This window comes from Lytechinus variegatus, chromosome 16, assembly GCF_018143015.1.
Source record: "Lytechinus variegatus isolate NC3 chromosome 16, Lvar_3.0, whole genome shotgun sequence".
Lineage (NCBI taxonomy): Eukaryota > Metazoa > Echinodermata > Echinoidea > Temnopleuroida > Toxopneustidae > Lytechinus > Lytechinus variegatus.
In genome coordinates, this window is record NC_054755.1 from 3,430,102 (window position 1) to 3,457,813 (window position 27,712).

The 27,712-nt window shown below is 36.6% G+C and overlaps 1 protein-coding gene across 1 annotated transcript; it reads left to right on the forward strand.

Moving 5' to 3' along the window:
- Nucleotides 1-2,881: 2,881 nt before the first annotated feature.
- LOC121430039 (ADP-ribosyl cyclase/cyclic ADP-ribose hydrolase-like) lies at nucleotides 2,882-27,712 on the forward strand. Its single transcript, XM_041627309.1, has 8 exons — nucleotides 2,882-3,059; nucleotides 6,469-6,926; nucleotides 18,343-18,472; nucleotides 20,561-20,791; nucleotides 21,636-21,715; nucleotides 22,542-22,634; nucleotides 25,410-25,496; nucleotides 27,370-27,712. The coding sequence occupies exons 2-8, from the start codon at nucleotides 6,685-6,687 to the stop codon at nucleotides 27,572-27,574; spliced, it is 1,068 nt and encodes a 355-aa protein (XP_041483243.1). The 5' UTR covers nucleotides 2,882-3,059; nucleotides 6,469-6,684; the 3' UTR covers nucleotides 27,575-27,712.

Consider the following 27,712-nt stretch of genomic DNA (forward strand, 5'->3'; position numbering starts at 1 on the left):
GAAAGGAAGATGAGGTCGAGTCAGAGATTAAATAGTTGATGGACAGATGCATCGATCGTGACAGAGGGAGATGTGAGGGGATACCGGGTGTAACGTAGTACCGGTAGAACCAGAAGTGCTTTTCATGAAGAATAATTTTATGAAATGAAAAAGGAACTAGGACAGATATGGCGGGAAGAAATCAGAATTTTCGGAGATAAGAAGAGGGAAAAATAGAGAGAAATGGGAATTAGTGCAGGAAAATCTGCCTTTTACAGAGAAAGGGGGCTATTTATTAAATAGGGTCGAGTAATTCTCTCAATGACGGGGAGGGGGTACCATTTCTCTTGTGAAATTCCTGACGCCATCAGGGTATATGTAGCATAATCGCCTTTTCGCTCTGATTCTTACTCAACTCTATTGAGCAATCATGGACAAACAATGGCGTTATTTATTTTTTTTATAAAATCGTTTCGCAGAACAATAGGAGAAGATAGTGCCCATCATGAGATAGAATTCGACATATTCCTTGGTCAAGAAGGAGATTCGTGTTGTGCATTGTTATCCCTATCATCAGATCATGACCTTTCTATTTGTATATTTCACTTCGAAGGTGTTAACTTAATTTAAAGAATTAAAAAAAAAGATGGAAGGGTGTGAGGCGATATTGACTTTTTGCACCTGTCTGTGTCTTGCATGAATGGTATATATTTGCTAATATTTCTTTATATTCCGTTACTTATAAAATATTTATTCAGTGTGATTGGCAGAAAATCAGTTTTCATAACGTTTCAGAAGAATTCTGCAATATATTAAAAGAGTAGGCAAACGTGCACTCCGTCTAATGGAAATTCATTCACGTTATATAGATATAAAAAAAGATTATAAGATTGGTTATAGGTGATTCGAAAATCAAGAATTACAAGGGCTCTCGTGCCACTCGGCTCATCGAAGTTTAGCCCCTTTAAAGCTTTTGTAAAGGGTTAATTATAAATAATGTACTCTGGCATCATCTTGCATTAAACGTGTAAGGTGGTCATGGTCATTTTAATTCTTGTTTTAGCCGTTATATTTCTCGTTTGTAATCTAGCGCCCCCTTTCTGTAAAATTTTAATTTTCAGTTTAAAAAAAACTCTTCGAACATTTAATTTACAAATTCCTTACATTTGATATTTGAAAGCAATTTCAAAGATTGTATCCTGAAATGTTCAGCCTGTATGCTTTATAGCAGGGTTTATAAAAAAAACATAATTTATGCCAATATTCCATATTGATCGGGCTCCCGATAACAATTTGATGTCAAATTGCCAAATATTCAGTAAAAATACATTTTCACTTTATATCATTACACAACCGTTTTAGGAAACACACTTTTAAGCTAGTCATTAATTTGAATAGTGACAATCAATGTTGGGGGATTTACCAGAACTATAAAACGGTCCTTAAATGGAATTTACTGGAACTTAATTGGAAGTGGTGAAGATCAATCAAATGTCTTCGTGACACACTGATGCGGGCCTCAGTTATAGGCTTAAAGCAACTTTTAACAGCCAATTTGACGCGATATTTTACGAATTTCTAGAAACAAGTTTTTGTGCGTGTATGAATACGAAGAAATATGGCAGTAAGTTAATGGTATCGCTGAAAGGGTATATATTATGATGGGTAAAAAGAATAGACGAACATGCATTATGCCTCGTAAGCCGTGACTATTTCTTTTAATTTTGCAAGGTACGAAATATTGAATTGTTTTTGTACTGTAATTTTTCTTTTGAATGAATGAATAAAGATTGATTGAGTTTACGAAGGGATTTTTAGAATAAATTAAGAGCTGATATTAAAAGGAAATTCTGGTTTATAGCTTCAGTCATTTCATTGAACAATATAATAATGCATGATTTATTCACGTTTTCACCTTTTACAAAATTAATAATGATAATAAAAGCTTTATTTGTGTTTTTAAGAGTGCCTTGTAACTATTCTCTGAAAATTATATCTGGAAACTTTTCAGACAATTGGGAAAATAGTAATATTACGGGACTAGACTATACAGTATATACATGGCAAATTTAGGTCAACATTTGCCAAGCCGAAGGGCATAATGGTGATTCTAAATTGAAGAAATTATAATATTTTGTTTAGATTTTTTTTTTTGGGGGGGATACTTTAGTCTGAAAAGGAGAGGGAGGATATGGATCGAGGCAAGATCGAGAGGGAAAGAGAGAGAGAAAATGAGGGGGAGGGGGGAGCTATTGCATTTGAAAAAGTCCAATACAGAAGGAAAGCTAAATCTGGGGGGGGGGCACTAGTACACAATATTAAAGGCAATAGTTACTAGCTACCAATATAACAGGAAGAAGGTTACAGTGCCAAAAAAGAACCCCATGCAGTTACCTGGATGCTTTAAGGAAAGAAAGGGACGGAAGAGGCTGGGTTATAAACACCGGCGGATCCAGGGTGGGAGGGGGCACAGCCCCCCTTTGAGAAGCAAAATTAAAACTTGTAATGTAAAAGTCATTAAAACAGAGGTGTGCCCCCTCTTTTGAAATCGAAGACCTTTGGAACGGGATGATGGGAAGTGCATTTGATTTTATTAAAACTCGGTACAGTTATCTTATAGAAAACGGCACGCATAAGAATAATATGGGGGTGGGGGTTTCATGTTTTGAATCGTGCAATCTTTAAGTCCTTATACGTGAAATATACCGAGCCCCGAAGACCACTGCCTTTATTATGTACACAAAAGCGAAGTCCACATTCTAACATGATATTATTAATCAAAACTACAAAGTACAAAGGCAACGTTGAAAGGTTGATTCTTTACAAATGCTTGCACAAATACACACACACTGTCTACATTTGCATGCCCCCCGGTTTTTCAAACATTAGTCAGATTGTCTTCATTTTTTCTCTCTCCAGTTTTCGTTGCTTTTAAAAGTAGCTAGCTCTCTCACGATTCAGGCAAAGACTTGGCGTTGCGAAACTACTACTTTCGATGCGCAGCAACGTTTTCAAGAGATGTAAACATTCTTGTATGTTCTGTTCATGTTTTATTGATATCGGATACCATACTGCTTCAGGTAAGTACGCACTGTGTTTGCTTAAAATACGAGCTACACCACGAAACGAATGATGTTAATTCATATGACCAACAAGTCAAGAAAATATCAAGTTCATCTTCTTGGAAATCGCAATCATATATGTGGTTTCACCTTTCATCATTCACGTTAATATTTTTTTTTACATTATCAATTTGCATGCATGTTTATGACGTCACTTGTTTTTCTTTCATTGATATAATTTGTGCACTTGTTAAGTTTGGTCGAGAAAACACTTTTTAACCAAAGGATTATATAATCGTATTGCCATCGAACTCCCTCATCTCTCAAAACTTCAGAATGCACAATTAAAATGTTGGGTAACATACTGTCCACTGTGTTGGGTAAAATATATGTATATATAGTAAATTTATTACCCAAATTGGACAGATTTTAACCAATAGATTGTGTATATGTTGCCCAGAGTGATGGTTAAACTTTGAGCCCTTTTTTGTCCACATGTGATTCATTGATCATACCCATTTGATCTTTGTCCTAGAGTCGAGTTGTTAATTAACAATTCTTATATACTCAGGGTAGCCACTTCAGCTCTAAGAAACTGTCCTGCATAACAAAAAAGCTACTGTTACCCTTCTCCATTCTAAAACATTGAACGCCAGACAAGAAGACGGAAGGTCCAAAGTTTTAGGCATGACTCGGCTGGGGGATCGAACCCACGACCGTCCCGTTCGTGACGGTCCATTATGTTCGGTCCTTGTTATCAGTCTCCAATTATCATTCTCCATTGTCTTGTTAATGACATTTCCTTCTTCCTGGTCACACTCAAAATTCATCTTCCTCTTCCGTGTTCCTTCTTTATTCTTGGTTCTCTTAGCACAACATGATCATATCATTCTCTGAATATTACGTCAAAATCATTCCTAAATTTATATTTTTTGTAACATAAAGGTCAAAGGATTTTGCTCTCTCGCCTCGCTCACTCAGAGTTATTTAAAATTTCAAACATCATACCATTTAACATGACGCTAAGGCTAATTTTTTTGATTGATCATACACAATGATCAATGCGATCAATGATTGTAGGAATCCGCCTCACAACCCGGGGGGGGGGCACTTGCATTGACGAGTGGATACCATGCACGACCAAAGAAACACGTAAAAGGGATGTCTTTTTCAAGATAGGGCACGTTGGGTACGTAACGTGCAAAAACACTGAAATATTGAAAAAAAAAGGTATCCATTTTGCTAGGAAAGCTTTACGTGTTTGGGGTCAAATTTGCGAGGGTATAAAAAAAATTAAGACTAAAATGTTTTATAAAGGATGTACCCTTGCCCAAACAGTCAACACTACGTGTTTAGAGTCCGATTTGTGGGAGGTGGGGCCGTACTAAACCCAATGATGTAGGTAAAGGTAAAACCATACAGGGTAAAACCGACGACCGTGACATATTAAAATATCCCTGAACTTGTTTAGGGTTTAATTCAGGGAATGCTTTTGTTTCCAATACTTGTTAAGGGTAGGGTTTCAAACGCCAATACTTGTTAAGGGGTGCATTTTCAGAATATGGAAAATACTTGGTTAGGGTGCTTTTCGAGACCCCAGCATGGTCGCGCATGGTACCCACACGTCAATGGAAGTGTTCCCCGCCCCCCACCCCCCCCGGGGCCCCCGGCCTCACAATCATTCACTGTGCTTTTTATGTTAAGTGGGCGGACTATTATCATAAGGCGGCAATCCTTCAATCATGCCAATTATATTGTGAATATCAACATTGCAATCATCATATGACCATTAGCCTTTTCGCCTGACTATGATCTCACATTCCTCTTGAAGACTTCCTTTTACAATATTGGTAGGCAGGGGCGGCATGCACAAAGGTATTTTTTTTGTTACTCATCTCAGTTGAATTACAAAGGTCATTTAAACATTTTCCTTCTCTTTCTTCTTTTTCATCCTCTATCTTTTTCTCTCATGTTTTCCCTTTTTACTATAAAAAAATAAGATGACAGGGGTGGTTGCCCCTACACCCCCCCCCCCCTTTAGCGACCCCAAGTCGTTGAGTCTGAAGAAATATACTGTATAAATATCAAACATTAAAGAGAAAACACTTGGGGCCGATACAAAAAAAATGTAAAGGACAAAATATAAGGTCCAACAGTGCCGTCCAACACTGATATAGGTATGAGACAACCAAAAGCACGTTCGGTCAAGGTAAGGCATTTCCCAATCAGCATTTAGAAGGAATATCGATGGAAATAGGTCATTATCGCCCGGGATGGGCATAGATGCGGAAGGATGGCAGCGATACGGATGTAATCAAGCACCATTCCAGACCCATACTTCAAGCAGGCGAGATAAATCAGTGTCAAAGTGTATCATCTTGACCTGCGGCCCGTTTCATAAAGAGATACAAATGTAACTTTGCCATTATGGCAACTATCATGGTAACCTTGATTTTGATTGGCTGCTGAGCCCTGTTACCATGGTAGTTGCAATATAATGGCAAAGCTACACAAATTGTAGCCTATAACTCTTTGTGAAATGGGTCCTTAATTAATAGTTTTTTTTATAAATCAACCTGCTTCGTGCATGGGATGTATATACCCCACTTTGAACAGCCGTATGCGAAAAGGTTGCATATCTTTGAAATTATAATGATATAATATTACTACTACTACTGATGATAATCACAATAATAATAATAATAATAATGATGATGATAATAATGATGATGATAATAATGATAATGATGATAATAATAATAATTATAGGCATTAATATCACCATCTATCAATCAAATTCAAAATCAGTCTACCCCGAGGCGCTCAATTATGGTGCCATGGCAAGATATATCGTGTCGACAAATAAGCTTATCAAGTCGAAACACAAATACATTAAAAAAAAACTTTTATTAAGCTAAGCTGATTTGCTTATTAAGTCGACGCGATTAGCAGGTTGTAGTTCCTAGGGTTCATTGTATTATCCATGATATTCAATTTAAGGCTATTTCGGCCTGACGGGGAAGCGCCTAGTACCTACAACAAATACAAACAATGATACTAATAAAAAATAACAGCAAATTTATAAGTCGGCCTGACAAATTCAAGGCAACTGTATTTGACAAGATGAAAATATAATTCACCTTCGTGGCCATCTCTTCATGCAGACAATCGCGCTTTAAAGTTTCCGTAGAAAATATAACCTCATGATCTTTTAAGATTGCTTCAGGCTTAGGTCAACATTATCCATTGATTTGCTTGTCAACTACCGTGTTTACAGCTACCAGCAACTCTCCCGCTTTTCATACGAACTTCATGATAAATATATCTCAACACACTCTTGTCACAGATTTGAAGAAGAACTTATTGAATTAATCGGCTCCTTCTCTCTCTCTCTCACTCATAAAGGATTTGCTTTTCATCCTTCAAGCTTTGATCAGGATGAAGTGATAAACACCTTGGTCGTCCTAACCGTGTCCTCAGCCTTCTATTACTCAATGAACGGAAAGAATAATCATTGTGAAGAATTGTATCGGTTAATCATCAGCGAAGGAATATAGGTTATAGGGGATTAGCGTACAAGCGCTTCTACGGACTTACTCTGGCTAAACTAACCGGACGCGGCTATTCTCAGACAGTTGTCAACATGACATATACGGAACGCACGGGGAGAGTGATCTTGGTCGACATCGCGGCCGTTGTCGTAATGATGTCGATCATTGGATACCCGGGCACGGGTAGGATGATGGCGGCAGGTACGACCACGGTACAACGGGTGAACTATAGCGACGCCGGAACCGATCCTGACTTGCGGGAGATATTCATCGGGAGATGTGCGGATTTCAAGGCTGGGAAAGTCAACCCCACAGTCGACCTCAACGAACTGAGGTTTGTAATGATAATCTTTTTGTTTTATTATATGAACGTTGTTTTTGTTATTCTTGTAAAAAGTCAAGTTTTGCACTTGTATCTTAGCAAAAGAAGATAATAATTTTCATGAAATTTGTGATAGACCGATTTTTTCAACTTTTCAACCTACTTTTAGTTATAATATATGCTATTTTATATGCCATCACTGATGATCTTTAACAGTAGTAGTAGTAGTAATAGTAGTAGTAGTAGTAGTAGTAGTAGTAGTAGTAGTAGTAGTAGTAATAGTAGTAGTAGTAGTAGTAGTAATAGTAGTAGTCGTAGTAGTAACAGCAGCAGCAGCAGTAGTAATAGTAGTAGTAGAAGTAGTACTAGCACTAGCGTACCTACGGGGGGGGGGGGGGGGGGCAGAGGGGGCAGTCTGCCCCCTGACGAGTCACAACCCATACAAAAGACATATCCCTGCCCCCCCCTCCATGACGAGCTTGAAGACTTTTTTTGCTTGTCCAATTTTGGTCGCTTACGATTGAAGAGCTTTTTGAATGCAAAACCTTTTTTTTTCTTTTCTTTTTTTGCGTGTCAATTTTTTTTTTCGGGTACGACAGAAGAGCTTTTTGATTGAAGACCTTTTTTGCCCCCCCCCCGGTTTTGTCCCCCTGTGGAAAATCCCAGGTACGCCACTGAGTAGTAGTAGTAGTAGTAGTATAGATTAAGGCACACACAGACGCAAAGAAATTTACCTTAAACGCGGGAGGACGATTAGAATGACGACCATACGCCTCCATCCTCGCCACTATCCTCGCCACTGTTCCTCTACCCGGCCCCTCTATATCTAGTGGTATAAATCGTCAGCTGAAACTTATGATTTACTTATAAAAGTGCAGTCAGATTTTAGATATCATATCTGCAATTTTAATGTCATATTTTTTCCAGTAGTATATTGATATATCTCAGTAATGCGATCGCCATAGCTCCTTGTAAAATGTCAGGGTTGACTATAGATATGACGCGGCTCATATCTGTCACTTCTTTCACCTTTTCATTTTAGCTCGCTTTTCGAGTTCGGGAATCCCTCGCTTCGCTCGTTATCATAATTGTCGAAAGGCAGCCGCTAGGGCCTCCACAAGCATGAAAAGAGGGACTACCCCAATTCTACCTATTAATCTTAATCATCATTGATGTATAACTATGAGGAGAGTAAGTTTAACAGGAAGATTATACAGATTAAAATAACACGAAAAAGAGGGGAAAAAAGGAGAGAATAATTTTTCCATTTATTTTTTTATTTCATCTTTGTTTTGTGATTTTACTGCTTTTGAACTGTTTCAAATCATTCCAATTACCTGTAAATATTGTGATTATATGTGATTTTGAATACCAATAAAACACATAATTAAAAAAAAAAAAGCATGAAAAGAGGACATCTGATAGGCTTCATTACATTTTAAAGCATGGTCTTAGTCCTATTAGTGGCATTCGAGTTCGTTCAGTCGGGAGGGGGTCGAGTGAGAGCAAAATATTGAGCTGAAATTCTACCCCCCATCCGGGCCAAAATCAAGCCCATTTACGTTTCTTTATTGATATTTTGATATGGCATGAAGTACTATTAACACATCAAACTTGATAAACCGATGTGAGAGCGAGCGAAGCCAGGAAGGTTAATTCTCAAAAGACTGTAAATTGCATACTGTCGAATAACGTCTTTATAAGGAAGAGGAGGGGGATAAAGAGATTAAAAATGTCTCTAAATATTACGTCATCTAATAATTTTGCGAGCGATCGATGCAAGTGAATGTCTCAATAATCCCCCCCAAAAAAAAAAAATGCGATACACATTTGATAAAGGAAACTGGGCACTAACAAAGAACAAAAGTAACTTTTCAGAAAAGAAAAGGACATAAGGTAATGATAGTATGACTCATTAGAACAAATAAATACCCTTACTGATGATGAGCGTGACGGAATAGAAGGGAAGTTCCAATAAAACCATTGCTTATATGACACCATTACTTCCCTTTTTACTTTAAACAAGTGGATATTTATCTTCTTGAATATTCCTTGAATCCCTAATATCACAATATGCATGCTCTATTACTGAATTACAATAACTATTTGTTTTCCTCTAAATTATACTTTTGGACGTGTTATTAAAACAGTTGTTTCATACTTAAACTGTAAATTGTAAACAGTACTGGGGGGGGGGGGAGCTTGTGGTTATGGACCCCCAAACTATTCACGACCGAGAAAAAATATCCAGTAAAATAATAAAGAAGAGGAAAGGGTGAAATATTTTTTTTCTGAAAACTATATAAAAAATCTTTCACAAAATTAGAGTTTGCATTAGAAATATAAAATTTTGCAGAAATTTTGCCCCATTCGCCATGTCCGGCCTCTCAAAATTTTTGATGATTACATCACCAGTAGAGTGTATCAAGTTTCAAGTTATTTTTATTGATTTGAAATCCAAAATGTATCAATGATCGTCAAAATGCCTGTATTCTTACAAAAGTCGTGTTTGATTCATGAAATTAGGCATAAGTATTTATACGATGCTGAATAAAATCTTCAAGTCCTAAAATCTTGATCGGAAAATATAAATGTTTTTAGTCCCTTTTTAAAAACAACAAGAGACAAATGGTAATAAACTGAGTGTCAGAGGCCCGGGTCAGAGGTTACCTATTCCAATATTTTGAATCAGTTAAGTCCTGTCTCCAGGCATTTTTCATGTTTTGTTTTATTTAATACGGAATGTGTCACTGGAGGCTCGTACATTCCAGCCAGCTAGGGGTGTAGAGGTTCAAACAATTATTAGAATATTGAGGCACCTGCTTATTAAGGGATTTGAAAACGTCTAGTTTTTATGAATTATGAGCAGGAGCCGCGGAACCGGAGGGGGGGGGGGCTGGGTGGACTTCAGCCCCCTTTTTTCCAAACCGTGTACGAAAACCCCGTAAAAATTATCATCTGTGATTTTCAGTTTTGGCATGGCCAGCCCCCCCCCCCCTACTTTTAGCTCAGCCTTCCACTATCAAAAACAGTTCCGCGTATTATTTTTTTATATTCAGGGGTCAATGTGAGTGATAGATACAGTATTTACCTGAAAATCGATAAAATACAATTTCCTTGTATATCGAGGAAGAAACATTGCCTCTTTTCAGAATTTGAGTTAAAAGGGTTTCCGAGTGATGTAAAATTTGATATCCTTGTAAATTTAAAAGGAAATGTTGCGTCTTCAGAATTTGAACTGAAACTTTCGATGGTCGTAAAAGTTTATATACTTGTAAATTTGGGAAGAAATGTTCATCCGCTGTTTAGAATTTAAGTCAAAACTTTCCATGGTTGTAAAAGTTGATTTCCTTGTAAGTTTAAAAAGGAAACAATGCCTCATTTCAGAATATGAGATAAAACTCTTCGATGGTTGTTAAATTTGACTTCCTTGTATATTGAAAAGGAAACATTGTCTTAATTCTCGGTTGAAAAATTTCGACGGCGTAATATTCAGTTTCCTCGTAATTTAAAAAGAACTTAAACGTTAGGCCTCTTTTTCAGATTTTTAAAAAGTTACAACTTTAACATCTGATTTTCTTGTAGCTTCAAAGAAAACTTCCTCCCCCTTTCATAACACGAGTTAAAGCGACATTTGATTTCTTTGCAAGTTTAAAAGAAAACAATATCTCAATTCGATTTTTAAAAATTCGTAAGTTGTAAAAATTGTATATCAAGCATTGCCCCCTTTTCAGAATTATTAACCATGATAGTGTTAAATAAGGGATGAAGAAATATTCATGGTCAAACTTTTACTTTGGCCAACTGCAGGTTGATGTCAATGTACTCTCTCATCTCATAATACTAACGTCCACCGAATTCTTATTGTTATAACTAAAATGAATTTAACAAGTAAATGGTGAGCATGATTCATTTTACACAATCGATTCATGTATTTTTTGTGGAATGACTCAGTGGAAATGTCTTTGTGTGTGTTGGGAGAGGAGGTGTAAAATATTGATTTCCTTTTATAATCAACAAACCTATTAGGATTAGCAAACATTCGGACAAAGGAAGTTTCGGAATAAAGAACCTAAAACTTTGGTTGTAAAGCTAGGGTTACACCGGGACCGATTCAGCTGCGAATCCATCCGAATACACGTTCGGTTGGTTTCGGGAGTATTCTGTTCTCCCTCCGCAAATGCGAGAAAATTCAGGAAGGATTCGGGAACATTCGAATCAACCGAAACCATTCAAATTAGGTCAAATTTGGCTAAAATCGGTTCGAATTTATTCGGGAGAATTCGGTTTTGGTGTGACCCTGGCTTACATGATGATATCTTGTATCTGTACATGAGATAGCTCATGTGTTATTTTTAATAACCTGGGAAGGAGAATAGGTATACAATAATCATGAACACGTCAGAAACATCCTAGGGGCTGCAGAAGCGGGGGGATGGGGGGGGGGGGGGGCTGGGGGCTTCATCCCCCAACCGTGTACAAAAACGTGAAAATGATCATATGATTGTGGTTTTTTGCGTGGTTAGCCCCCCTCTCCACTTTGAAAAACGTTTCGCGGCCCCTGCATTCTGTACAGAGTATACTCCCCTTCTTACCCCCCTCCCTCACAACTCCTGCTCCCCTCCTCTACTTTGCCACACATTATCCCCCGTTATTTGTTGTAATCCCTCTTCTACATCTCAGTCAATGTCGTTAACTATACAGTTATACTAACAGTTATTTATTATTACACAGATGAAAACCGTTGCAGGCAAGTTCGAGTATTATATTACTACCAGCATAATAATACATTGCGGTCCCTCTTTTTTGTACTTGTTTTTCGTGTTTTCTCTCTCCAAAAGGAAAGGGTACCCCGGTAATATATATATTTTTTTCTTTTACCAGCTAAGAGTAAGAACGTCAACAAGAAATAGGTCAACAAAACATCAGATCCACCAAAAAATGAATTGCTCGCATTTGTACAAAGGGTATTTAGGGGATACATGTGTGCTTGATGAATAACTTTTCTTGTTGTTATTAAGGTAATTGTATGCATATTACACAAGGGGTTCTCTGCAGTAATTAAAGATAAAAGGCCGGCTCATGGCGAAATAGTATCGGTCGGATAGGAGGGATATAGAAACCTAATCCCCTGTTTAGCATGGCCCTGGGGAAAGGGGGGGGGGGGGTGTCGGGGTAGCGCTGAAGCACCACCTGGAAAGTTGGTTGGTATCCGCTATCATTTACATTTCGTATATCAAGTTAACACATAGCCCGGTATCATGTATTCCTTTTTGAATGGGTTTGCCAAACCAACCTTTATTCAAATCTTTATTTCCTAAATCCCCCTTATTTGGGAGTAAAAACTTTTTGGGGCTTTTCAAAATCTTGTTGAAAAAATCACCTCCATTTGGGAATGAAAACCTCTTTTTTATCGATTTTCTGGAGTGTAAAACTTTTCCCTTTATTTTTATTTTATTTTTATTTTTACATATTTTTTATTTTCCTTATTTTTCCCCTTATTATTATTATTACTATTATCATTATTATTATTATTATTATTATTTTTTTTTTTTGGGGGGGGAGTTTGTCATTTTTTCCTTCACAAAACAGCACAACTTTTTAGAAAATCATTCCCGGGCCCCAGAAATGGTTATAGGTATCGATCATTCAATTTAGAGTGAGCGCAATAACACCCCAAATTCTCTTGTTAAATTGTATGTTAGAAATAAATATTGAATGCTAAGATATGTGTACTCCCTCTAAAAAAAAATTGTGAATTTTCACTCGATTCTCATTCCATTTGATAGTGACGCTCAGGATCACTCAATTTGGAGAAGATTTTAAAGTGACATCCTTCAACATCAAGTCTCTATATAGTGAATTAATTCACTCCCTTCTTTGAGTGAATTATTTACTCGAATTTTAGAGAGTGGAGCGAGAGAGGGAAAATTAAGGGAAAGGAAACCTTAGAAATGGGTAATGAAAAGCACTGAGAATAAGAAAAGAAGATGATCGAGGTTGGCAAATGTGAACGTCGAGATAACCTGATTGGTTGATTGATTTTATTCGCCAGATGTAACTAACGAAAATACGATAAATGTATCGAAATTTCTTCGCATGATAGCCCATGAGAACCGGGATGGTGTATTTCGAGGACTATTATCTCTACGCGTACATGTGTATGTGTGGGTGGGTAGGTGGGAGAAATATAAGAGAGTGGGTGAGTGTTTTTGTGTGTGGAATACTGCATGTATAATAAGGTAATAGAACGATTTTATTAGAAGCAATGCGGTCGATTATATTGAATCACTCGAATATAAGCATTGTCATTAAAATGATAGATAGATAGATAGATAGATAGACAGACAGACAGACAGATAGATAGATAGATAGATAGATAGACAGACAGATAGATAGATAGATAGATAAAGATAGATAGATAGATAGATAGAAAGATCGATAGATAGAGAGATAGATAGATAGATAGAATGATAGATAGATCGATAGAGAGAGAGAGATATTTAGATAGATAGATAGAAAGATAGAAAGATAGATAGATAGATAGATAGATAGAAAGACGGGTAACGGTCTTCAGGGGAGGAATTATTTGTAATTGTATGTATCCTGTTTATAGGGTAGGCCTATATGATCGCCAGGACAACACTCAATCTTGTTGCATTCGATTCCATATTCGGTGACATTCTCGTGTTCCGTTTACAAGATACGACAAGTTATAGGAAATTGATTTACAAACCAGTGACCGCAAAAAATTAATATTGTCTACGTCCCAAATGTACTTGTTCGGCTTATATGCTGTGTCTTTAAAGGGCATACGCTTTGACAATGTCATTTTGAATAGAAAGGGGATAGCCAAACCTGACGTCAACACAGTTCTGATAAAATCAGCAATATGAGATCAACGTGTCCGTAAATGCTATGCTAAATTTATTAAAAACACGATAAAACATATCAAAATAATTATTCGTTTTATATGGAAATAATTCTCCTACTAAACAATAGAGTAAATATTGCTAATTTCTAGAAAAATTCATCAAAACATGATACATCATATCAGAATTGTCCTCTGAAAGAAATCGTCCGATTCTGATCAAAATTGAAAAGCATTTCTGCTGTCGGTGGGTTCCAATCTGTCGTAAATAATGTCGCCCAGTCGTTTGCTCTTCAAGTTACTGCAAATGTGGGCTAAACGATTAAAACAGATTTTCGTCAAGGGTTTCTGCAGTAAATTAAGTCTACAAAAACGACCATTGGGACTCATTTTTGAAGATCTGTTGTAGTATCTTATCACACCACTACGACTCGCTGCCCTTTTGTTATAAGGTCGACCTAATTTCAAAAGAGAATTGAGGTTGGGTCGAGACTATAAAATTGGCTGGTTATTTTCTCCACAATTGATTTATTATAGGTTTTCCCGTCCAATTTCATCAGAGTTGCATCTAATCTTTATGAATGGACGTTCAGATTCGAAAGATTTTTGCCCACCCTCTGCACACATGGTTCATTTTCATTTATTCAGCATTCAAATCCGTTTTATATCATTCCTTTAAATGTGGTAGAAATTCCATTTTTTTAGAGAGAATTTTGTTCAAATGAATGGCCCAAAGTTGACATTTAATTTAGCGACGACTTACTGATCGTTCAATTTTCGCCTTAAATACCATTTCAAATTTTATTTATCGGCACACATTATTTGCTCTTTAAACGTCGAATTTCAGATAACATGCTTCTGTGTTTATTTATTACTTTCTACAATATATATTTTTTTAAACTTTATCTTTTTTTTCAATCTTTTCATTAATTTTATTCCATCATTTTTTATAAAAAACTTAATTTATGTAACACTTATAGGATATGGTTCAAAACGGTTATTGTCTCAGTGATTGGTGAGTGGATGTGTGACCTTTATGTGACCTATATGGGTATTTTTTTTCTTCATTTTCTTCTTTTTTTTACGTAATTATAATTCATATTGTGTTGGGAAAGGGATAAGTAACACGGTATTGACCACACAGTTTATAGTTATGAAAGTGGAACAAAAACGAGCTGTTGTTCCGATGATTGTTTGTCAGACAGATGATACATTTCAGTAAATGGTAAATATAAGATTTCAAAGTATATCACATTTCCATAATTATTCAAAAGAAGTTTAAAAAAACCCCCGAAAACACTGACCATATCCTGTAAGTGATTACACATTTATGATTTTGAATTCATAAACGTTCGCAAAGATGGTGCCGGTGCGAATTTCAAACACTTCTTGAGCTATTTCAGTTTGATCGTTCTTTATACATGTTGAAATGAGTTAAATGAGATAACCATGATGACATCGCCGGCCAACAAAATCTAATTGAATTAAGTATTTGTCTTTGTAAATGTATGTACAAACCCTGAATCGGCAGACGAGCAGCGCGCGAGGACTTGACCAAAGGCTACCTGTTGGGGCTTGATTCCAATAAATTGTCACGATTTGGCTCACCCCTTTCCAGGCAGAACTACACCAATAAAATGTTGTATCTGACAATTTATACTGAATGAAGTACGTAGATTTCTCTTGACAAAGGTGATTACGGAAATAGGAATAAGGTCTGCGCATTCAGTCAATCTGACATAAGGGCGTGGTCGAAGAGCAGACGTGACTTTGTGGAAAACATGTGGGCGTATTCTGCTGGAAAGAATCCGGGACTTTTCGCATTTACTACGGGGATACTCTCTACAACGCACCAATTTCTTTGAAAATGCAAGTCAAATCACTATGGAGGGCTGAGAGGCTTTTATCGATAGTTGGTGGACCGGGACGCGACCGGGACAGCATCGGAATCTCTTGACTCTGGACAACGACATATTTGCAGTTGTTCGTCCGGCGCAAATCTTCGGGTGATCTACTCTCCCAGTCCAACAAATTACAACAAAAGCCTCTCAGCAATGATTTGTGATTTTAATTGTATTTTCATAGGAATCGATGCGTTCTAGAGAGTTTCCTCAAAGTAGTAGTGAAAACAACCTAATGTATTGTGCCCACGGTGGGTTGACACAGTGAGGCACAATGTGAACACTTCATAATGTTAAATTAGAGCATCTTAATAGTTTGAGTTACAATTTCGCATAGTCCACTGTGAGTGTGAAGACACTGTGAACATTCACATTGTAGAGCACAGTAGAGGTGTAAACATAAGCAAATGCGTAAATACGTAAGAGTGGGGCCCATACGTGTATATTACAAACGGATTTCTGAATGATAGTATGAACATAAACTGGTATTTGGTGTGAGTACATGAGTAACAAGGAAGAATTAAAGTGACATGCGCCATGGTGTGTTGTTTCAAGTTGTTTCCCATTGTTGCCTACAATGCATTTACCAAACCTATGTCCATGGCACCACGTCACTCACCCCCACACCCTGACACACACACGACGCACGCACACTCGCCCTTGCCCACTCACATATATACTAACCCTTCCCTAAACTCATGAACACACACCAACGCATACACACACTCCACACACTCACACTCACCCACACCAGGTCCATACCCACACACACTTTAAGTAGTGATTCGTGGCGCCGAGAAAGATTATTCAATTGATGACTTGTCAGTTTAGTAAATATGACCGTTAAATTTATCTCTTGAAATTCAAACCTTTATCTCATCTCGTAAAATCATCCATCTCTTGTGAGCACTTGTTTTATCGATGCGGGCACATGCACGAATAAAATTTTACGGATTCGAATTCTAAACAACACAGGACCCTAGGACTGACGATTTTTCCATTGCGGGAGCTGATGTAAAGTTGAAAAGCAAAAAAAAAGTTTCCCTACAAAATGCCAAATGAAGGTAATTTTGGTTACATTTATCCATTTTTACAAGTCTTCCAGAATACCTGAGGGTGGGGGTAAGGGGGGGGGGGTGCTGCCTGTGGAGAATAACCCATGATATTATTGACAGTATTTTTAACAAAACAGTTATATGCACAACTCAGTGATATGCAAATGAGAGAGTCGATGATGACCTTCACTTACTATTTCGTTTGCTTTTTATAGTTTGAATTATACACTATTTAGAATTCCTGCAGATTTGACAATAAGGGCCTTGACTGAACCCTAAAATACCGTTCAGACAATGGTAATACCACATGTTCAGGGAGGAATAAAATTTTGTTTCACATGATAACGAGGAGAAAATTTGAATATTTCATAATTATGATAAAATACAAAAGAAATAGGAGTGGATGACGTCATCAGTCTCCTCATTTGCATACCGACCAGGATGTGCATACAACTGTTTTGTAAAATCAAGCGAAACTCTAAAGTGTCATAACTTTTAGCTTACATCCGATTTTGATGACATTTTCAGTGTTATGCTTGTTGGATTTTTCTCGTTTTATTTTTTGTTGGGTGATTTGTTCTTTAAAAAGCAGAAGCATTCGAAAATTATTGGTGAATGTTTGATAAAAAATAGGACAAGTAACATATTTGCAATTTATTCGTCCGGTCCAAATCTTGGGACGATCTGCTATCCCGGACCATCTACTTTAGACAAAAAACTTTAAACTGTCCATTAAGATTTGACTCGCATTTTCACAAGAATTGGTGTGTTGTAGATCATGCAATCATGGCAATACGACAACTTCACCTCACAAGAAACAATGCCTCAGTATCACAATTGTTTCGTTGTTGTTGTTTTCAATATTTCTACCTTTATAGTTTGATACCTTTGTAAGCGATTTTTATGTATGCAGACTGCAAACATCTTTGACAGTGTGATATCCTTGTTAAATTAATTTTTATTTCATGAATAAAGTGAAGTAAAATTAAATGAAATGAAGAGAAGTGAAATTATTATTATTATTGTTATTATTGTTATTATTATTATCATTATTATTATTTTCAGTGTTATTATTGTTATTATTTATTATTATTATTGATATTATTATTATTATCATTATTGAGGCCGCCATCAGTTCAAGCCTAGTCGCTCACGATGACGGTCTCCTGCGTTCATTTATTGCATTATATATATATCTTTACATTTATAAAAGAATAATTTATACTCACATCCTTTTTTGTATTTATTATATAATATTACCACATTGTTTATATTGTGAATTATTTTGTATATTGTAATTATAAATAATTTTGTATTGTGTTTTTGAACGCGGAAATAAATGCAAACAAACAAACAAATTATTTTCGTGCATCATTACTATTTACATATGTTTGTTTTTAACCGTAGGATGAAGAACTGCACACAGCTATGGGAGCTGTTTTCTCAAACTTTCAAATTGTGCATTGTTACTCTTTACAGAAATGTATGTTCTTTTTTACCGTAGGATGAAGAACTGCACACAGCTATGGGAGCTGTTTTCTCAAACTTTCAAATTGTGCATTGTTACTCTTTACAGAAATGTATGTTCTTTTTTACCGTAGGATGAAGAACTGCACACAGCTATGGGAGCTGTTTTCTCAAGCTTTCAAATACCATGAAGCGTGTGATGTGAATCAAACGATGTATGAAGAATTCGTCAATGCAACCGCCATTACTATACCCGCCAATAAGGTATGGAATAGTCATTATTATAACCGTTGAAATTACACCGTCTTGAAATTAGTAACAACTGGGGCCCGTTGCAGAAAAAGGTGCAATCAATCGCAACTCTAAAAAATCATGCGCAACTTGATATTCAACCCAAAGATTCAACCAATCAACAGCGCGCATTTGGGACTTGCGATTGATTTTTTGACTTGCGTTTAAACGCAACTCTTTCCGCAACGGGCCCCTGGAGACAGTTATAATTTGAAGAAATTTTGGAGAAAGGTAATTTGTATATGTGCACTGGTTTAAAGGTCGACTGGTGGAACTGGTTGCTTTCAGAACTATCAGGAAAATATTATTTCGTATTGCATTGCATTCAATTAAAAATAGAATGACATATACGTTTTATTTTCACAAAAAACTAGGTGTAAAAGGGTTCGATTGTACATTTAATCATTAATGTCTACAGCGACGTTGCGGTCTTGCAGCAAAGTCTTGACTTATATACAATAACATAGGCAAAAAACAATAAAAAAAAATGAGTGTAAAATCATTTTAACTCAGTACACAGGATGCACAAACACACTACTTAGCATAACCCAACCCCATGGCCCGTATTCTGAAGTCGGATTTTACTTAAACTCAGGTTTAAATTGTGGTTTGAGTATGGATAGCCAACTCATGGTACAGACATCATATTTCAGCTCATTTGGCACTCAAATCATTCATAAATGTGTAGGAAGTATAAATAGATGATTGTATTCACCATCGATGAATCAGGAAAGAGCACAGTAAACATAAGAAGCATATAACTTAATAAAAATGTTGATACTTTTGGCCTCCTATACTTAAACCACAACTTTAAACCTGAGTTTAAGTTAAACCCGGCTTCAGAATACGGGTCTATGACTTTGAGTTCAGTGAAAGGTAGAGCCTGTTTGCATTCTGAATAATTCTTTCAAGCATTATTTGAAGAATATTACATCCGTCAATTCTCTTCTCTTTGTTACAGAATACAGTTTGGAGTTATATGCATGCAGTATAACAGGGGAATTCAGCCAAATAGAATAACAGAACAATGTCTGACCAAAGTGTTCCTTTCTATCTAAAAATCCAAATTAGATTACGGTAGAAAGAAACGGAATAGAATTATAATTACCTTTTAAGGACTTCTTGAGAATTAAAATAATATATTCAGACACTAGGATGGATATCCTATATATACATGTATAATTTGGAAGTGCATTCGGATCGTCCATCCCGGTTAGACGACACACAGCAAAAACTGTGGTGTTAACCGGTGTACATAGAGGACCACACCAGTTATTTCTCACCGGTGTTAAATTGGTGGTGTTAGTTTTACACCTACAGGTGTTATTACAACACCTTTGGTTGTTACATTTACACTCTTTGGTGTTATGTTCAATCTCTAGGGTGTAATTTTAACACCTCGGGGTGTGATCCTCTATTAACACCAATTGGTGTAAGTTTTAACACCACAGTTTTTACAGTGCATTTGCTCCAGAGACAATGGCTCCGGGCTTTGTTTTGTGTGTGTTGCAATAGGATTTTATATTAGGGTTAGGTTTAGGGTAGGGTATGGTGTTAATCCTGGTTTGGAGTTACTCATTCGATGAGTGTGTTGATATAGCGGAGCAATTGTCGGCGGAGCGAATGTCATTGAATAAGTGATTCATTAAAGCCTGCATACACTGTAAAAACTGCGGTGTTAAAACTGACACCACTTGGTGTTAATAGAGGACCACACCCTGGGATGTTAAAATAACACCCTAAAGATTGAACATAACACCAAAGAGTGTAAATGGAACTACCATAGGTGTTGTAATAACACCTATAGGTGTAAAACTAACACCACCAATTTAACACCGGTGTTGAATAACTGGTGTGGTCCTCTATGCACACCGGTTAACACCACAGTTTTTGCTGTGTAAGTTTAGGGTCGGATATGGTGTTGGAGTTCCTGGGATGGAGTTACTCATTCGATGAGTGTGTTGATATAGTGGAGCAATTGTCGCCGGACCGAATGTCATTGAATAAGTGATTTATTAAAGCATGCATATCTTTACAAATTGATATAACATTCTTTTACAGTCTAATTTCTGGGATGGTTGGGGCATTTACGACACCGTACACGCCTATGCCAAAGAAGGAAGAAGGGCGTGGTCACTGGAATACACACTTGTTGGATACCTGATTAATAATCTGAAGTTCTGTGGGCAGGAGGATGAAACGGGTTTCAGGTACGACTCTTGTCCTGGACCGGATGAATGTGGGTTCGCAACCGGATGTGTTGATGCATTCTGGGCGGAGGCTTCTGTATATGTGAGTTGAATTTCCAGTATTACCTGATTTTGTCATTTTTAAAAATGTTATTGTTAAAACTTTTAAATATTCACAATTCTCTTATTCCTTGATGTGTTTTCATCATACCATTATTTTTCCCCTCGTTTGTCTAGTTTTAGCATTCCCTTCCCGTGGTCAATATTATGATTGATGTACACTGCTAAAACTATACGGTGTTGATTTATCACCACGCAGCCCGGAGTATGCCCACGCCAGAAAAGTGTTAAACAACACCAATTTGGTCTAACACCAGATAGGTATTTATACAACACCAATTTGTTTTAAAACAGCATCAGTGTGATTCCAACCAGGCGGGCGTTTCATCAATATTTTCATCCGACAGTTGTCAGATCTGACATCTTTCCATGATTTTGATTGGCTGAGAGTTACTGTTCCTGTGGTAATTGTTGGATAAAATGGGGCTTGCCGGATAAAACGTCCGACAAGTCCTTTCATGAAACACCCCCTGGTGTTGTTTCAATACTTCTCTGGTCTGGACATAATTATATAGAGTTCGGGCTAGTGGTAAATCAACACCGGAGTTTTTTTTCACAAAAGTGTACCCTACTTTAAATCCACCCATCTATTGTTTGCAATTATTCGTATTTTCAGGTTTCTTTATCTCTGTGTTGAAGATGGAAGCATGTATAAATAAATGAACAGAATTCAAATGAATTGAATGTGCTCCATAAATTATCTATCTCTGGTCAAAGGGCAAACACTACTGTTTCTCTTCTCCGTATTCTATTTATTCACCCTCTTAAATGCTACACCTTATCCCTATTTAATTCCTGATTATCGTTTGTTTCTTATCATGATCTAGTTTGCAAAGCAAGCAAAGGGGCATGTTCGTGTTCTCTTTGACAGCAACCGTGAGGGTGGTGCCTTTCAAAATGAAAATAGGTAATTATTGTTCTTATTTCGGGGGGGGGGGCAATGAAAAATAGTTCTATTTCATTGTTCACCTTCCTCTTCTTCTTCTCCTTCATCTTTCTCCTCCTCCTCTTTATTTTTGTTATCCTTCTTCTTTTTCTTCTTCTTCTTAATTCTTCTTCTTTTTTTTTCTTCTTCTTCTTAATTCTTCTTCTTCTTCTTTTTCTTCTTAATTCTTCTTCATTTTTCTTCTTCTTTTTCTTCTTCTTCCTTTTCTTCCTCTTATTTTCTATCTCCCCCTCTCTTTTTCCCTACAATCACAACCAGTTAAAACCAGTTACTTAACTTAGTACGCATTATTTCTATGGTATCTATTGATTGGTAATACTTTATGAAAAAAGTTTATTGCCTCTACACTAATGTTTGTAGTTTAAGATTTGACAATTTCTTTTCCATCTTAACATTGGGCAAAACAGGAGTTATCTGTAATGTGTAAAAGATGAAGATCAATTAAAACAGATAACCTTAAGAATATTTCATGAGGCGATTTATTTGTCATGCCCTTACATTATATATATTTTTTTTGGCCCGGGGAGTTTTTCTTTCTTGTGGAACAAAAATACATTAAATTTACAAAAGACTGCACAAGACAAGAGAGCGAACGAACTGTTCACCCCCCCCCCCCATTTGCTGCTTATCCGTCCATGGCTTGAGCAATTTGAAGTTGAAATCACGGATAATTTATGTTCCTTGCGCCTCTTTCCGGATAGCAAATAGGAAGAGTAAGGTGATAGGATTATCTTTTTTAATGATTTAACGTTCAATCACCTCTTCTTGATACATTATTTAATTATAGCTACTTTGCTCAGTTCGAGCTAAACAACATGCGACCAGACGCCGTGGAAAATGTGAACATTTACCTCATAACAATGGTTAATCAAGAACCAGGGTAAGTCAAGAGAAATGTATTTTAATGAGAGTATAGACACCTGGAAAATCGCCCACGGATCGATCAACAGCATCCAAGATTAGAATCACCCAAGAATGTAAATCAATGCTAAAACATGCGAGATATTGAGAGATGTGAGATGTAATTATACATGGACATTATGTGAGTCCTGATACCTGTGAAGAACTCTTTCGAAGCAAAATAACTTTGCTACCCATGTTGGGATACACTGCAAAAACTCTGGTGTTGATTTAAGACCAGCCCGGAATCTATATATGTCCTCACCAGCGAAGTGTTTAACAACACCTGTTTCCTTTTGGTCTAACACCAGATAGGTGTTTATACAACACCAGTTAGTTAGCATCGGTTTTATATCAAACCTGTGTTGTTTCAATACTTCTCTGGTGTGAACATACTAGATTCCGGGCTGGTGTTAAATCAACACCGGAATTTTTGCAGTACGATGATTTATCAGCCCAGCAGCGTCATGTGTGTTTTTTATTATTTTTTTTTGGTAAAGATCAGTCGTAGGTCATGTTTATGTCTTTTAAAATGTCCTTTTTTCAATATAATGACCGCCCACTTCTCTCTACACCTCTTCTCTCTTATCTCCAAATCATATATACCTTCCGCCCTACACCTCTACCCTCTCCCGGCCTCCCCTCTACCCCATCAGGGGAGCGTTTCATCAACATTTTCGTCCGACAAGTTGTCAGATCTGACATCTTTCCATGATTTTGATTGGCTGAGAGGCACTGTTCATATGGTAACTGTCGGATAAAATGGGACTTGTCGGATAAAACGTTTGACAAGTCCTTTCATGAAACGCGCCCCTGATCCTCTTCCTTCCCCCCTCCCTTTCCTCCATTCCCCCCCCTCTCCTAACCCTCTTCCCGTCTAGTCCCTCTCCCTCTCCGCGTTTCACATTTCGTTTCTGTTCAGATTTTGTTTTATTTTTCGATCACCCTTTTCAAATTCGAAGAAACCACTGTGGAAAAGCTTTGAATTTCTAAGTCTGATGAGCATCGTCTGGATGAATATATTAGAATTAATGAAAGGTGCCTCGGGCTAGCATGAAAATTGAAAACAAAATCGAATATAGAGGAGACGTTTAGCGTATACAATGTATAATAACTCCCAGATGGGTCATTGTGGGTAAAAACATCCATTATAGTCAAGTAGATAAACAGACACATTTATATATGATTAAAGAAAATATGAATAATTAATACTGTATTTCCCCGGACCTGTATCAGTGATCAATCAGAATTGTTGATGTGGGGAGTCAAACGCTTGCCCAATAAAGGAAGCAGTCATTTTTATTTTCCCCCAGAATATTCAGTTATGTTCGCGTGCATCACGTTTTTTGCTTCCATGATCTTCTTTACATTTATGTTTTATTGATGAATAAGATCAATCTCAAAACAATCACAATATTTACAAGAGATCCATAATTGGAAACAATCATGAATTTAAAGAGAATTTACATTCCATGATATTGTCTTCTCCGCGAGACAAACAAGTTTGTATCGGGTATCACGATATGATTCTATTCGGAAGATTTTATAGCTAGTTTTAAATCGAATTAGAATAGAATAATGGTTCAATCCATGGCCGTACTCACCAGGGCAGGAGCAGTTACACCCCCCCCGAAAAAATGAAAATTTCCATATTTGGGTGAAAATTTTCATAAAATATACCACACGGCAAAAAATTCGGTGTTGATTTAACGACAGCCCGGAATCTATATTTGTCCACACCAGAGAAGGATTGAAAACGACACCAGTTTGGAATCAACCGATGCTGTTTTAATACTTATTGGTGATGTATAAACACCTTTCTGGTGTTAGACCAAAACAAAACAGGTGTTGTTTAACACTTCTCTGGTATGGACATATATAGATTCCGGGCTGGTGTTAAATCAACACCAAAGTGTTGTGCACCGTATCCTACAGTTTCACTGAAAATGTACACCCAGGCAAGCTCGGTCGCTTCGCTTTCGAGTTCCTTCGAAAGTTTTCATGCAGTGGTTGCAAAGAGTAAAACAAATTAAATTGATTGCATTTTATTAAAAAGATTAATAAAAATATTGAAGAGAACTACGGCATTGATAACTTTTAGCCCAAAGTAATCATTAAGGTTTGTTGAAGCTTAAAAAATATTTAATGAAGCCGTTTAGTTTTACATTCATACTTCGTTTGTGATCTTAAAGTATATACAGATATGTACAATTATGGGCAATTCATCCTCAATATTATTAATATACACATTAAGATTGAATTTAAAGACACATTTTAGAGTAGCACACAGCCAATACTCACATACTTATTAGTCAGATCGTTCCCCTTTATAAAAGGGGAGGGTGGCTTTTGGGAACATCAATTTCATCTGCACAAGTGTTCGCAAATTTCATTAAGGAATCTTTTAAGGACGCCTGAAAAGGTTATTCTTATTTTGTGTATTCTTTGTTCACAAGTATATTAAATGGATATATTCCAGGTGATCTTGATTAATTTGGCTGATGATTTATCAGTAATTTAGTTTTCAATGATCGTCAACATCAAGCAGGTCGCTCATGACGACGGTCTCCTGCGTTCTGAATATTTTTCATATACTTTTTTATATTCAGAAAGAGATTGTAAATGATACGTGTGTCTAAAATGTATATATATGTAAAATCTATGTAATAATTGATTATGTTGTATTATGTTGAACATGTGGAACGCAGAAATAAATTTCAAGCAAATTTATAGTTTCTTTTTTTTTTCAAAACAGGGATAATTGCAGTTCATCGTCTATTCAACAACTCACTACTATCTTAACGCAGAGTGGTATTTCATACACATGTCATGATCAACCAAGGTAAGTTATTACGCAATTACTTCATTAAGACAAATTTCCGGTCACGTCAAGTCGTCAATATAAAGACTTTGAATACATTCAGAGAACGGAAATAACCCTCCCACACGTACACTCAGAGGTGGAATCGCTCCAAAAAAAAAGAAGAAAAACTAGAACGAATATAAAATGAAATGTGGCTAAATAACATCGAAATCAGGAGAAAAATGAAATAATTTAACTGTAGCGATCTATTTCAAATATGATGAATTCGAATCGAATTACAAGGAAATAAGGTGAGAAGAAATGATGATGAAAATAAGAACTAAATAAGCGCGAGATAACTGTTTCATAATTTATACAGTTATTTATCTGCTGAACGTACTTGCCAAATCTGGTCAACAATATATTTTCAATGACCTCTGTGTAAACTTGCATTGATCTTCGTACGATTCAGCACACGTATTCATATTTCATGTGAGGATTGCCTATTTCCATTGTAAATGGATCCTCATCTGTTGTGCAATCGATTTCTTAGTTGCCATGGATACACGATTATTGATTCCATAACAGAAATATAATGGAAAGAAATTACTTTAAAGTGATGATAATTTTCCTGGAGGCACAATCTCAACTCTTTCGATTCACTACAGCTGTAAATAATCAGGATTTATTTTGACATTTCTGTTGGATTTTCGTACCAAACCTAAAGCTCGTATATACGATTCTTTTCAATAAGTAAAATTCAGCTGCCTATATAGAATTTTGACCTTTCAATGAATTTCCACTTGCTATATATTCGCTCCTCTATCGTTCTTCATGGTCTAGTTCGAGTTCGTCTACAACCAGTTCGTCTTCTTAACATTTGGCCTGATCGTTATTTGGTCCATTTACCATACCATGGGCTATGACCATTTGTCTCATATATCCAGTTGGTCTATATAAGACTGCTTATGAATACACATAATTTACATTTGGCAGAGTGCAACATCATGGCCGTACGCAGCGGGAGGGGGGGGGGCAAGGGGCAGTTGCCCCTCCCCCCAAATTTTAAATATCTTTAAATATGTACATTTTTTACTGAAACTTTTCACAAAATTCTCCAAAGTATGCAAGAAATCCTGCAATTTTTCACTTTAGAAAATGAAAAAAGCGCCCCACTGACAAGTTTAGTTGCTTAGCTCCCTCGCTTCCGAATTTCTTCGAAAAAAATATGGGTCTTGTCCCCCTCCCCTGCCAGGAAAAATAATCTATGTACGGCCATGAACAACATAATTAGTAGACGATGTAGAAATAAAATCATGCAATAGACATATATATATATAGAGAGAGAGAGAGCTTAAGTTACTATAAGACTGACTTAAGTGTAAACCAAGCGGCGTTTAGACCAATTGGGTCCTAGCATAGTTCTATGGGTCTAGCAAATGTGGCTACTAGACTATCTGATAAATAAACCAACAGATTGTAGAACAAGTGAAAAAAATCCCTCCCATCTCGATATGAAATCACCAATGAACCATCAAGTATAAATCTTCCTTTATTTGACATAAATTTTATGTACTGGTGAACTGGGTGAACGCTCGGTGTCTTTTTTATGCTTTTTTATTCTTCCAAACTTCGTAAGAAATAAAAAAAAGTTACATTCGTTTTCTTTTCAAAGGATTACTTCTAGACATTAGGAAAGATCCAGTGCATAATTTATTTCTTTATTATTTATCATAACATAACGTGTGCCTATTGTACAATGGTAGCAATGTAATTTAAATGCATCATGGACCTGCAAGATATTGTCTCATCTCGCTTGTTGAATCTATTTCCATTTATCTTGGAACTACACAACCTTATGTATTAACATATCATTCATCTCTGTATTTTATCTCTTCGTTTGTTTGAATAGGGATGTACTGCATTTGCTCTGCACAGATGAGATCGAATCGGAAGAGTGCCTTCTCCAAAAAGATATCCTCGAATCGCCAACAGATGTCGCCCTCCCGTTAACCACAGGTTCAGCATCGCGAACGCGGAGCACGATAGGAGTTGGTTGCCATGCATTTATAGTGATTTCTATTTATATTATACACAATATTTTACACTACACGTAACATTAATTTGATTTTATTGGTTGTTAGTCATTGGTTGTACAGGATGTGCCAATCTGTAGAGTATCAGATCATTATTGGATTATACACTGTAAATTCTGAGGTGTTAACACGGTCAAGTGTCCCATTGTTGACCATACC